This window comes from Protopterus annectens, chromosome 11.part0 (assembly GCF_019279795.1).
Source record: "Protopterus annectens isolate FY-2018-M chromosome 11.part0, PAN1.0, whole genome shotgun sequence".
In the NCBI taxonomy this organism is placed as follows: domain Eukaryota; kingdom Metazoa; phylum Chordata; order Ceratodontiformes; family Protopteridae; genus Protopterus; species Protopterus annectens.
Window position 1 is genome coordinate 293,084,662 of NC_056745.1, and position 14,698 is coordinate 293,099,359.

Here is a 14,698-nt window from a genome sequence, read left to right on the forward strand (position 1 = left end):
CATATGAACAAAAGAAAAATATCCATGGTCAGAATATGTGGTGCAAGCTTTTTACAGACAAACAAAAAAAGAATAATGATCCAGTTTGGAACCGAAGTTGAAGCAAAAGAACTGAAAGAACATTTGATATCTATATGTAAAGAAGTAATGGACATTACAAAATATATGATGAAAGAGGACTATGGACTGGGGGATGGGAATGTGGAGTAATACTGAAAATGGAAAATTATAATGTTATGCATTGACCTAGTATTATTAGTGTTCATGGTAACAGAGATTTGTAAAATACAGGGGTCAACCAAAAACTTATTTTTGTGAAAAAAATGATAATTTAATCAATGAATGTGATAAAAAATATGTTATTTAGGTGTCAAAATAGGGCATAATGCAAAAAATGCAAAAAATGTGATTTAAAGTGCAAAAGGTGTGGCAATACTGGTCATACTTGGCTAGAATGTGAAATGAATGTGCAAGAAAATGAAAATGAAGATATACAGGAGAAAGAGGTAGTAGAACGTGTTATACATGACAATGTACAAAAAGATGTGACTGATAAAGAGGTTACACATGAAGTTAAAGAAAGTAACAAGGAAAAAGAAACAGACGAGGCAAGTGAGGAAGAAGCTGACTGGCACATAGTAAGAAACAAAAATAATTCAATAGGGAAAAGAGTTAAAGAAAGGAAAATAAAATTCGAAAACAATGCTTAGAGAAAATAAGAAAGAAAAGGGATAAACATTTTATTATACTTACTGTTCTTAAAAGCTGAAAATATTAGCTTTAAATGTGAACAGTATGAACAATCTTAAAAGTAGAATATGTATATTACAATGGTGTGCTGCAGTAGATGTATATATTATTGTTTCAGAAGATATCAGATTATTAACAGAGGAAGAAAGAACACAAACTGAAAAACTTTGGAATGGTGTGGTAGTTTGGAACATGGGGAAAGAAACATGCTTGAGCATATGTATATTATGTCAAGAAAGCATTAAAATATTAGATGTAATCATAGTGGATCTAGGATGAATTATGGTAATAGATGTGAGATGGAAAAATATGTGCATAGGATCATAGCTTTATATGCATATGTAACAAAAAAGAAATAGCAATGATCTTTAAAAATATTCTTGACTATGTTTGTGTAAATATGGACATTATAGTGGTGGGCGATTTTAATTGTAATTTAAGGTAAAATAAGAACAATTGTGATGTTAAAATGGCTAAAAAATTATGACAAGTGGAAAGTTAAGTGTATGGGCGAATAACCACTGGACCTATAAAAGAAACAAACTTAGGACAGAAATTGGTTATTTTTTAATATCTGATAGTTTAAAAGTTTTAAAAAAGGAATTACATATGCTAGATTTTCAGATCATGTGGCTATATGAGTTAAAATACAGGAAAATGAAGAATATATAAGAAGAGGATTAGGAATAAAGATAGTTAATGAAAATGAATTAGATTTAGAAGAGAAAAAGAACTTGTGGAATTATGGGAAAACCATATGAATACGAGGGAGTTTCATGAGACTTGGACTGTTTAGTGGCTTAAATTTAAAGAAAAATATAAAAAGTGTTTTTAGAATGTATAAGGAGGAAAAGAAGAAAAGAAAAAGAGAGATATATTAAGTCAAGAAACATTTAGAGACTTATTAGAGAAGAAAAATTCCTTTTATGAAAAAAAGAGAAATATATAAAATGAATGAAATTAAAATTAACAACCTGTTATATAAGTACAAATGTTGCTTACAAGGAAAGAAAGAAGAGGTAGCACCATATCTGAGTAAAATAATAAAAGAAGGAAAAATAATAAGAGAATTAAAAAACAAGGAAGATAAGCAAATAAGATAGCAAGAAGGAATATACAAAATAATTAAAGAATATGTATTGGAATTATTTGTTAAAAGAGAGGAAAATAGAACAAATTTATAAGGGCAAAAAATTAAATAAGGAAGGTGATGAGTATTTAGAACAAAAAAATAACTGAATAGATTTAATGAAATTCTAAAAGATATTAGCATGAATTTTGCAACAGGACTGGATGGAACTGAATATGATATGTATAAAAAAATGAAAGAGTGGCAAAAAATAATTTTTACAGAAGTTATGAATGAATTGTTAGAAACTGGGATTAAAGAGAAAGCGATACATACAGGAGTTATACAATTATTATTAAAAAAAAGGAAGTAAAGAGGAGATAAAAAAATTGGAGGCCTATAACATTGAATAATATGGATTATGAATTTTTATGAGAATAATAACAAAAAGTTAACAGAAATGGGTAGAATATATGACCAAAATGTATTCAGAAGAAAAGGAAAAAGAACTCAAGCATTATTATGGCTAATAAGATAAATAATTGATGATATCATAAATAAAAATGTAGAAGCAAATGTTATGATAGGGGATATAATTAAAGCCTATGATAATATTCAGTATAAATCATTATGGGGTATTTTGAAGACATATACTGTACACAAAAATATTACAAGTTTATGAAAGGATCTATGTGAAACTAAACTAAATTGCTGGGTTGGGGAAGAAATAAAAATAGAATGAGGAATAAAGCATGGCTGTCCAGTTAGTAGTGTAATTTTCTCATTACTTATGAATGTAATAGTGAAGGAAATTAATAAAATATCAAGTAGTGGTAGATACAGAATGATGAAGGAAGTACGATTGCCAATAATGTATAATTATGTGGACGATACTGTATTAATTGTTAAAAATAAAGTGTCTATGGAAAAAGTAAATGGAAAATTAAGTATAAATTAAAAAAAATGGTTTAAGTATAAACAAGGAAAAAGTAAAATATTTGGTTTTGAAAGTATGATAGGAGGCATTGAGTTAAATGAAAAAAAAAAAATATATATATATATATTAGGAATAAGATTTGAAAGGAATGAATACAGACAACAACAATGAGATAATGTACTCAAAGAAGTAAAGGATATGACTAATTTTTGGAAAGCATATAGATTTTCAAATAGAAAAAAACACACTTGTTGAACACCATGGTAACAGGTAAAATTGCTTATTTTGCTAATATGTATATGATTGCTATTAAGTATGAAAAGGAACGGATGATGCTTATATTTTCTTTTATATGGGGCATTAGACTGAATCCAGTCAAGAGATGGGCTATATATGAAAGAAGAGCAAGGAGGTTTGGGTTTAATAAATCCAATAGTACATGCAGCAGCTTTAGTTTTATATAAGGTATTAAAAGGAATTATGAAGGAGAATAAAAGCTTGATATAAATTATACTCTATTATAAATACAGAGAATTGTGGGAAGGAATGGAAGTTTAAAAAATGAAGTAAAAGCATTGTGAGTGAAGAAATAAAAGAGTACCAAAACAAAATTGTGTTATGGAAAAGAAAAAAAAGAATATATGTGAGAAAAATAGAAAGGAATTGTACTTAAGAATTACGAAATAATTTTATTGTGTTGATCCATGGAATATTTAGAAATAGATAAGAAAAAAAACATAATGATGATGTATAATAACTATAAAAAAATTAAAGAATTTAATGATTTTTTATGGAAATTGGTTATTAGAAAATTGCCAGTTAAGGCAAATATGCCATACAAAAAAAAAAAACAAGATAGAATATGTAATAAATATGGAGAGTTTGAGACTACTGAGCATGTGTTTTTGAAATGTGAAAGAGTCAATGATTTGTGAAAAGAAATATGTAAAGATAATAGGGTGAAACATTTGTTAAAATTTGCACAAATAAATATGGACCTAGTAGAATTTGATTATTATGGTGCACAAAAACAGGAAGAAGTGAAGAAAATGGACAGAGTAATATTTTATGCTTCGTGGACTATATGGAATGAAAGACTAAATGAAATTAAATATAATGTAAAATGGACTTTGGCAAAGATTTTGGAAAAAGTAATATTTTGGCTGTGGATAAAAGAGTGGGGGTGGTTAAATTGAAGTTTATAATGTACAGAGATTTGTAAATAGATGTAAATAATGTAAATATGTAATTATGTAAATAATATGTGATTATATATAAATTAAAAAACCCTACTCATCACTGTTGCGAGGGGGGCCCATTTTGAAGAAGCACTTCCTGTTTCTGTTTCAGGTGCAGAGGTAGCCTGAAAAAGCAGGGTGGCAGACAGAGAGAGAACAAGATGATGGAGTGGTGAAAGAAATGAAGGAGAAAGCAAATATCAAGACCAGAGAATGTGTGCAGGATTCTGAAGAAATGTTTCAAAGAAATCTGTTCGATGGAGATGAATCAACAAATAATGGACATATAATTACAACCCTCCAGTTGGGAGGGTTGTAGGATCATTTACTTAAACAAATGATGGTGCAGAGTGAGCCAGGAAATAAAGTAGAAGTACTCAGGGGGGAAATTATAGAAAAAATACAAAAGGAGGATGCAGAGACAATCCTGAAGAATAGTGGTGAGACAGACCTGAAAACATATGCAGAATGAATGGTTAAAAGAAGGCAAAGTGGAGTAGCAGAAAAAAAAGCAGAAAAAAAATGAAAAACAGAAGTATGTGGTAAGGATTCAAAGTAAAAGAAATGGGTGGGTGTGAAATGTGGGACAATGGGACAATTTAATAGCTCTTTGGGTGTAAAAGCAAATCAGGTAAGAACATTTAATCTTATTATCAAAGAGATATTTTTGTGACATTATATCTGTTTTTTCAATGAAAATTTTTCTTGGAAAATATGAAAAAAAAGAAAGACTGTAAATATGGAATCTTTATGTGATAAAACATTTAATGTGGAAATAAAAAAGAAGATTCATGAACAATTTCAAACAGAGGTAGAAAGAGAGACTTTGCAAGGACATTTGAAAGCTTTCTATAAAGAAGTACTGGACATTGCAAATGTTTATGACATAAGGGGTTTATGGACTGTTGGCTGGGATTGTAATATTGTGCTTAAAATAGAAAGAACAAAATACACATATACCAAGCATGTTAATGTGGAGGTGAATATGGGTGTTGTAAAATAATACTGGGGACAACACAAAGCATGTTTTTGTGGAAAATAAGGACATTTGATAAGTAACTGTACAAAAGAAAATGTTATATGTGTGGGGAAATGGGACATGGTACAAAACAATGTGAATTGAAATGTTATAAATATAACAAAATTGGATATTTATGGATGGATTGTAAAAATGAAAATAAGAATAAGGAAGAAGAAAGATAAAGAGAAGAAAAGGAACAGAGAGAAGAAATTTTATAAGTAATAGAAATATAAAAAAAATTTCATGAGAAAAAATAAAGAGGAAACAGAAGAAGTTTCCAAAATAAATGAAGAAGAATACATGCATTGGGATGTAGTACAGGGAAAAAAGAATTTGATTGGTAAAAGAGAAAAGACAGAAAAAGAAAATTTAAAGGGATAAGTACAAAAAAAGGCAGGAAATGGATGAAAAGGAGCATATACAAGTAAAGATTAGGGCTTGGTATAATGGTTAAGGTGTTGACTCAGACCAGACACAAGTTACAGTGTTTGATTCTCACCTTTGAGAATGAATTTGTTTATGCTTAGAATGGCCTATTAAAAAGCTAGCTTAGTAATTAGCTATAAACTTATGAAACATATATCTAAGGAAAAGGGGAAATGAAAATTTTAGAGTGATTTCTGTAAATGTAAATAGTATTAAGAATATAGTAGGGTGAATAGGAATTTTGGAATAGTGTAATAAATGTAATATAGCTTTAACTACATTAGAAGAATCAAGATTTTTAACATGTGAAGAAAGATTACAAGCAGAGAAACTATGGGGAGGATAGATAATTTGGAATTTGGGAAATGAAATATGCTCTAAAATAGCTGTATTCAGTAGAAATACAATAAGGATATTAGATGTAACTTTAGCAAAAAATGGGAAGATTAGCCATTGAAGATTTAAAATTGAAAGAACAAATATATAGAATTATAACATTATATGCTTATACTAGTTGTAAAGAAATGAAAAGCTTATTTCATCAAATTTTAGACTTTGTAGTCATAAATATAAATATATAAATATTATAATAACAGGAGACTTTAATTGTGATTTAAAAGGCAAGCATAAAAAAGGAAAAGATATAAGCAAAATGTTAGAAGTTATACGATGTAAGTTTGGGACAAAAATTCATAGACTTATAAAAGGGGTATGCATAAAACTGAAATAGATTATTTTATAATATCAGAATTCTTAATTCTAGGGGAAGGGGAAGTAGTTGAGACAGGATTTTCTGAGCATCTTGCAATATGGCTAGTGATAAAAGGAAATAAGGAATATACAAAAATAGGCAAAGGAATAAAAGGATAAATGAGAAAGCATGTAATGAAGAAGGAAAGAGATTAGTAATACAGTTATGGAAAGATCATATTACTATGGTTGGGAGGGTGGCCTAATGGTTAAGGTGTTTGCCTTACAAACACAAGGTGCAGGGTTTGAGTCTCACAAGGGGATAATTGGCTAGACTTAAAATGGCTTGCAAGGGCAGTTAGCTTAGTACTAACCTATCAACCTACTAATGAGAACATTTTATTTAAAAAAATGGTCTGAATGGTGGATGATATTTAAGGAAAAATATAAAAAAAATGTTTTTTACAGTGGCAATATGATGTGAGAAAAGTAGAGAAAGAAAATATAAAATAGCATATTATAATGCATTGTAAGAGTTAGATGATATATAATATAATATAATATAATATAATAATATAATGATAAAAAGTACTTTAACAAAGAAAAATAATTCTATGAAAGGAATTAAGAAAAATACAAGAAGTGTTATATAAGCAAAGATTTTTTTACAAGGAAAAATAAAAGAATTATTGCAGTACTTAAGAAAATTAGTAAAGGAACATGGTAGTCTAATGAGAGAAATAAAAAATGTGAAAGGAGAAATATAAAGTACTCAGAAAAAGGTTATGAATAGTGCAGTACAATGTGTTGCAAGAAATGTTAAAAAACAGAAGCCAGTGAAAAACATGGAAAGTAAAAAAGTTAACAGAAAAAGAGAATAACTAGTTGGAAAGAGAGATTTATTTAAATGAGCTAGATAAAGAATTAGGAGAAGTAAACATAGATTTGGCTGCTGGACCAGATGGAATAGGATATGAAATGTATACACATTTAAGGGATTTGTAAAAAAAATATATGTTTTAAATAGTTTTAAGGATTTTGAATGAATGGTTAAATTAAGGTGTTGTGTATAAAAAATTATATAGTAGAATGCTTAAATTCATATGGATGAAGGACGATAGAAGACAATTTAAAAAATGGAGACCGATAGTATTGAATAATAATGATTATAAGATCTTTATGAAAATAATGCAAAAGAGATTTGAAACTAAAAAGGAAAATATTATGGAAGTTAGTATATATAGTATAAAGGGGAAGGGTTGTCAAGAATTATTAATGATATTTAGAGAAATTGTGGATGATATTATGTACAGAAAAGAAGAAGTAAACATCACAATACATGACTTTAATAAGGTGTTTATCACAACTGGGCATGAAATCTTATGGGTAATAATGAAAGACTAGAATATAATATAAGTGAGAAAGTTAGGAAATTATATATGTCACCCTATAGTAATAATAAAGTAAAAATACTTGTAAATGGCTAGTTAATCCAAGAGGTACATATGACGTGTGGTGTAAGGCAGGGATGTCCAATGAGTTGTATACTCTTTGTATTAGTTATGAATGTGATAGCACTAAATAGATTACACAATTAAGGAGGTGCAGTATATAACACTTGAAGGGATAAGAATTCCAGTTCTGTTAACATATGCAGATGACATTATAATACTTGGAAAAAACAACATTTGGATAAAAGAAGTAATTTGCACAAATGAGTGCCTAGAGATAATAAGGATGGCTTTAAATAAAGAGAAAGGTAAAGGTTTAGGTGATGTGGTAAAGATCAGGAGTATGCATTTTACAATGAATTACATTTCTGCATTAGGTATAAATTTTGGGAATAAAGATGTAAGTAGAATTCAATGGGAAAAACAATTGAAGAAATAAGACAAATCTGTCTTTTTGGAGAACATATAAACTATTATTCAAAAAATTTGATAAATTCAGTACTGATAGAGAAAATAGCATACTTAGCTAGTGTAATTATGCTGCCAACAGTATTTGAAAATTAATTATTGCAGATATTTTTCATTGATATGTAGTTCTGGATTAAACCTAGTTTAAAAAAAGAGTTTTGTATGTAAATAAAGAAGAAGCAGGTTTAAGGTTAATTAACCCAGTGATATATGCTGCTCATTAAATTTGTACAAAGTGTTACATTGGATAAATGCAAAAGATGAGAGATTAGCAGTAAAATTGTATAAATATAAGTATGATACATGTTGGGGGTATGGAAAAAAATGGAAAAGAGAAAAAGAGCATATAGACAAGGAAATAAAATATTACTGAGAACAATATCTATTTTTTGTGGAAAATAAAAATTGATGATGTAGAAAAAGATAGTAAAAAAGGTATGATATAAGAATATAATGATAAAAAGTTACAAAGTAAAACCATAGGAAAATCTAACAGGTGAAAAAATTAAAGCTATGAAAATAAGAAGCAAATTATGTAATCAGAAAATAGAACGTCAAGATTTTTTTTTTGTGGAGACTGATATAGATAAAGTGCCAGTAAATGGAAATATGCCATATAAGAAGAAAAGTGATAGAATATGTTTACATTGTTAAGAGGAAGAAATTACAGAACATATGTTTTTGAAATGTAAAACAGCAAAAAGGTTATGGGGAAAACAATGTAAAGAAGATTTTCTGATGATAGAAAAATTGGATAAAATAAATAGGGTCTATATTAGATCACCAAACACTTAAAAAAGCGAATAGAGATTAATCAACCCTATGTAAGAAAAAGCTTACAATTCTGAACTGTCAGAACAGCGATTTTTTCCTAGGGGAAAAAAAAATACTGCGCTGTTCCAACAAAAAAAAAAAATTTAAACATTACATTAAGTGGGGGGCTTCACCCCCCACACCCCTCTACTTAAAAATACCAACTCCGAGACTGCAGTACAGTGCCAAAAATGGCAAAGTAACACAGCAGCCAAGCAAATTATTTCCCAGGGAAAGAATTCACTTAAAAGCCACTTCGATCTTTTGCTGTTTGAGGCTTTTGAGGTCGACCAAGATGCATTCGAATGAATGCATCTTCGGTCTTCTAATAGGGAACCAATAAATATGGATATGATTAAATATGGATATTATAAGAACAGAAGTAAAGAATAAAAACATATTTTATGTTATATGCAATGAAAGAACAGATGAAATTATGTTGTTGTGGAAAAAGGAGTGGGGGTCTAACAGGAATGAAAATTTAATAGGATTGTGTAAACAGATTTGTGTGGTATAGATATTTATATGGATCCCCTTCAGAAAATTGAAAGCTCAAAATACTGAAAATCAAAATAACTAAAATTCAAAATATCAAAAATGGAATTTTTCTCTTTCTCCAGTGTTGTACAATCCTGGCATTGGTATATATAATTAGCAGGGGGCGTGGGGGTGCAGCTCCCCTCATGATGGGTGCAGGGAAGCTTGCCCCTGCATTAAAAATATTCTCAATATTTTGAGTTTGAGTTTTAGATATTTTGATTTTCAGTATTTTGCACTTTCGATCTTCTAACATAGACCCATATACATACATTCATACATACACACACACACACACACACACAGAGATATATATATATATATATATATATATATATATATATATATATATATCTACAGACCTACAGAGTAAATATTTGTATGTAAATGTTTTGTAAATAAAAGTTATTTTTGTATATAAATAAAGGACCCCCCACTCTTTCCTGTATGTGCCATAGGATTTTTTACATCCAATTGAGCAACCACCAACCACCTTGGTTTAACATCTCATCTGCAGAATGACATGTACAGGAGTGCAGCACCCCATTATGCTGTATTGCAGTGTCAGAAAGTCATGCACATAGTGTGTAACTAGAACCCACAGCCTTCTGCACCAAAGCCAAGTGTGCAAAGTTTGCACCATTAACACTGTTAGTGCAACCTCACATACCCCATACATTTTTAGATGATTCACAGCACTGTGCTATCAAACTGAATTACATATAGAAAATTACTTACATTTAGGTAGTAGGTTCATGACAGCTGTGCAACAACAGGATCCTGATCCCATCTACATGTAAGAAGACCATGCTGGGTGTTTATTAGATGACAGTTTGTAACTATTTTGTCAAGCACCAATGCTGAATAATGATTTGGAAATTAAGTTTTAAATTGATATTTTTTTCCTTGTATAGATATTGCAAGGTTCTTGTATTATCTTATTTGAATTATTACTATTGTTACTCTAACAATTGCTAGCATGGAAGCTCAGTGCCTCTTCGCATGTTTTAGTTTCAGCTAATACTCCTTGAAGTTGCAGTACTGTTTATGCACAGACCGAAAGAAGTATTTATTTGGTACTAAAGCATCTTTGTTAAAAGTGTTTCAGTTTATAAGTTACTAATATCTTATCTGACAGATGTCTAATGGTAGATCTTTTTGTTAGTTAATTAGTTAATACTTTTGTTCGGGAGTTGGTTTCTTAATTAATAAAGTTTGGATTAGGAGGTTAGATTTAATAAGCTGTTCTTATATTATATATATTAATTTGTCTCTAGCTTCTTAGTTTCAGTTCTGAGGTAGCACATTCTCAGTTTACACTATGATGTTAAAGGGAAGGGGGGTTTGGTTAAAGGAATGAGTTTAATGCTTTTATTGCTCTTAACAGAACCACCCTCTGTAACCACTCCCTTGCTCCAAACAACCTGATTATATATATAAATAATAAATGTCTTTAATGATTTTCATTATACTCAACTAGGATTACTTGTTTGTGTGTTTCAGTAATGGATATTCCATTTTTAACTCAACTGTGGACTACCTACTAATTTATTATTTTGTAGTACGCATTTTAAAGTTCAATTTTTATTGGTAAACTAGGTGCATAACATATTCACACCCTCCACACTGTGAAGTTTCTGCTTGGTTTGTTTTTCACCCAGTATAGGTTGCATACTGGGTTTTCTGAGACTTCGAGGGATACCACAGATTTTTCTTTTTACTTCTTCAGACATACATACCAATAGTGTCAGGACAAGTATTTGCAAAGTTTATATGATGTGTGCTTCATTTTGTGAGTGTGTTCACATCCTTGTGTGTGAGCACACAACTGCACAACTTTGTGTGTGTGTGTGTGTGTGTGTGTGTGTGTGTGTGTGTGTGTGTGTGTGTGTGTGTGTGTGTGTGTGTATATAAGACTGTGATATCTATGTACTTATGTGTGCATATTTGTGTGGGTGTGTGACCTCATTATGTTTTTGTGCGGGGGAGAAGAGATGCTCTGTTGCCTATATGTTATTAATGGCATGCAAGAGAGATAACTAAATGCTGCTGTTGCCAAATGACAGTACTAGATCAATTAACTCGCTTGCCTCTGAACATCTCATATACATATGTTCTTTCACTTGGGTCTCACAAACTGTACATTACAACAGAAAATGTGCCAAACTTAGTATAATATAACAAAACATTGAATTGTGTGCTCTGACTCATTCCTCAAATGCCCCAAATATGATTGTTCTTTCACTTGCCATTCACTGTTGTACTTTACCATAATGAAGGCATATCAAACAAAAATAAGATGGAGTATTTTAGAATAAATATAATGTTATCTATTAGATTTAGTTGAAAAATAGTACATTTGGGAAATTGTGTCAGCATCTGCTGAACAACTAAATACGTTAGAACTGAATTTGGCATTATAGGAATGGTGCTTGAGGTGTTTTTCAACAAGGCACAAGATACAGGATTTGATTCTTACCCCTGGGAAGTTGTTAGGCTTAAAATGACCTACAAGGGCAGCTAGCCTAATACTTTCCTATAATGTTATTGTTGTAACACTAGCTGACTACAATAAAATACTTAAGGTATGAAGTATGTAAGGTTAAAATGTAATGGCATAAATGTAGGAACAGTTATCAGTGTTGATAATGCATAAGATGATAGCTCTACTACATATATATTAAGAGATAGACAGGCAAACATATATCAGACAGTCATAGGCACATGTATAGATAAATGCAAGCACACATACATATGTAAATGCCACTTGACATTTTTAAATATTTAAATACAAGACTGTTTATTTATTGAGATTTGAAGTCTGAGTAAAATTATCAGGGGCAACTTAAAGGGCAGAACCCAGTATATTTTTACAGTATCGCAAAGGAAATTATTATAAATTACTAAATTTAAGGTGACATATTTAATAAAAAAGTACATTCATGAAATTGTCAGTCTATAATGGAACAATTCAAAGGTCATAACCTAAAATATCTGATAAAAAATCCAGAAGTTTTATTTGTTTTGAATTCACATGAACTACTCCACTATTACCTTGACAAACAGGCACTTCAAGTAGTGGAATTGGTTTTGCAACTCCAAGTACTCTGTTGCAATTTGCTAATTTTCTATTGTTTATAGACACTGCGTTATAGTAATGAAGCAAAGAAAGGACAATATGCATGCATTATACAATATAACTTCTCAGCTGGCAATATTGGAAAACAGAAATAAATTCCTAGTATATTGATAAACATTCATTCAAAGGTCAGTGAGAAGGAATAATATATTTTTTACTTACAAATGTGTGCAATACATTTACAAGTTGCTCTGCATATAGACATTAGAAGATTAATATAGAACCACTGACCGCAGAAAGATGTGGTTACCAGCCTGCTCCTTTCTAATGGAGGTGCCCATTTACTCCACATCCCATGGCATGCTGGATAGGTGACCCCCTGAAGGAAAAAGAATTCACATGGTTAAGATTCTGTTTTTGTCCACCACCTTCTCATGTGTGTTAACCTTATTCATAACACTGCTCTAACCCTAACCCCAAACCTACACATTGAAAAAATCTTTTTCTAACAGTACCACTACACAAGACACTCAGGCCAATTTACCATACATAAAGCACATGCACAAGACCAGAGCTACTCCCTTACCTAGCCTTTACTTTATCGGTAACCCATAAACAATCTCACAAACACTCCCACCCCAAATGCCAAAACTCTTGGAATATCCTACAGTTTTGGCACTAACAAACACACACACACACACACACACACACACACACACACACACACACACACACACACACACACACACACTTACTTTTATTTAAAGCACACACACACACACACACACACACACACACACACACACACACACTTACTTTTATTTAAAGCACACACACACGCACACACACACACACACACACACACACTTACTTTTATTTAAAGCACACACACACTTACTTTTATTCAAAGCACACACACACACACACACACACACACACACACACACACACACACACACACACACACATTTACTTTTATTCAAAGCATACACACACACACACACACACACACACACACACACACACACACACACACACACACACACACACACACACACACACACACACACACTCACCAACTTTAATTCAAAGCATATACCCTACATGTATCCAACCTTCAACATTTTGCAATTTGGTAGACTCGACACTCAAAAAAAAGAGCTACAGATAAAAAAAGCACAACACTTCACTTTTTTGGCCAAAGCATCATTCAAAAAACTTAACTTCTCTCATTAATGTGTGTGTGTACTGGAATTTTTTTTTTCAGTATTTACTTGGCAGCTGTTAAGACAAACCCATTTGAATTACTTTAATAGTTGCTCAACTGTTTCAGTGTGAGATGATGCAGCACAGTAAAGAAACTATGCACTTTCACACTGATCTGCATTCTCAGAGTTGGTATCTATAAATAACAGGAGGTATGGAGGGTACAGACACCTGCACAGAAGTGCAGGGAGGCTTGCTGTACTCAGTAGAAAGCAAATAGTATGGGAGACAGTGAACAGGCCTGTCTTGTCCCTCTTGGCACTTTGTAGGTGGGAGTTACTTCTGCATTAGTCTTCACCCTTGCATAGACCCCATTATGTATGTTCTGGATCAGGCTTAGAAAACTTCCTGGGAAGCCTATCCTCTAAAAAAATTCAGATTTGCAGTCCCATTTCACACTGTCAAATGCCTTTTTGGAATGACAAGTGTTGATCAGTAGGGGCTTCCTCCTTCATAGTTGCTTCTTGCATAACTAGAGGTGTTTTTATTACGTTCTCAAATGTTTGTCTTCACCTCACAGATCTGCGCTGGTCATTATCTACTAGGCCTGGAAGGATTTCAGCTAACCTAGTGGCCAACATCACCATATAAATATTATAGTCCGGGTTCAGGCCTGATATAGGCCTATATGAACTCAGAGTCTGCATATTTCCCTGGTTTTAAAATGGCCAATATTACTGCTGCCTTCCAAAATAGACTAACTACTACTTGGGTCGGAAGAACAGTTTAGTACCTCTAACAGCTTTGGTAACAATGATTTGCTCCCTCCCCCCTTTTTATATAGTACAATATGAATCCTTTCTAATCCAGTGATTTACCATTTGCCACATGTTGAATTTGCTTTTCCAAGTACTCCATCAAATTGGTCTCATTAGGTCCCTTCTCTCTCCTTCTGTTAGGCTGGATAGGTCTAAGTCAACTAAAATACATGTATTTCATTTCATAATCCTATT

At 31.3% G+C, this 14,698-nt stretch overlaps 1 protein-coding gene across 1 annotated transcript in view; it reads right to left on the minus strand.

Annotated features, from left to right (window-relative positions):
- The window catches only part of SLC17A8 (solute carrier family 17 member 8), a 530,762-nt gene that overhangs the window by 168,801 nt on the left and 347,263 nt on the right, over positions 1-14,698 (minus strand). The window contains exon 5 of the mRNA XM_044087789.1: positions 12,771-12,858. Within this exon, the coding sequence (XP_043943724.1) occupies positions 12,771-12,858 (88 nt within the window). The remainder of the gene's footprint in view (positions 1-12,770; positions 12,859-14,698) is intronic.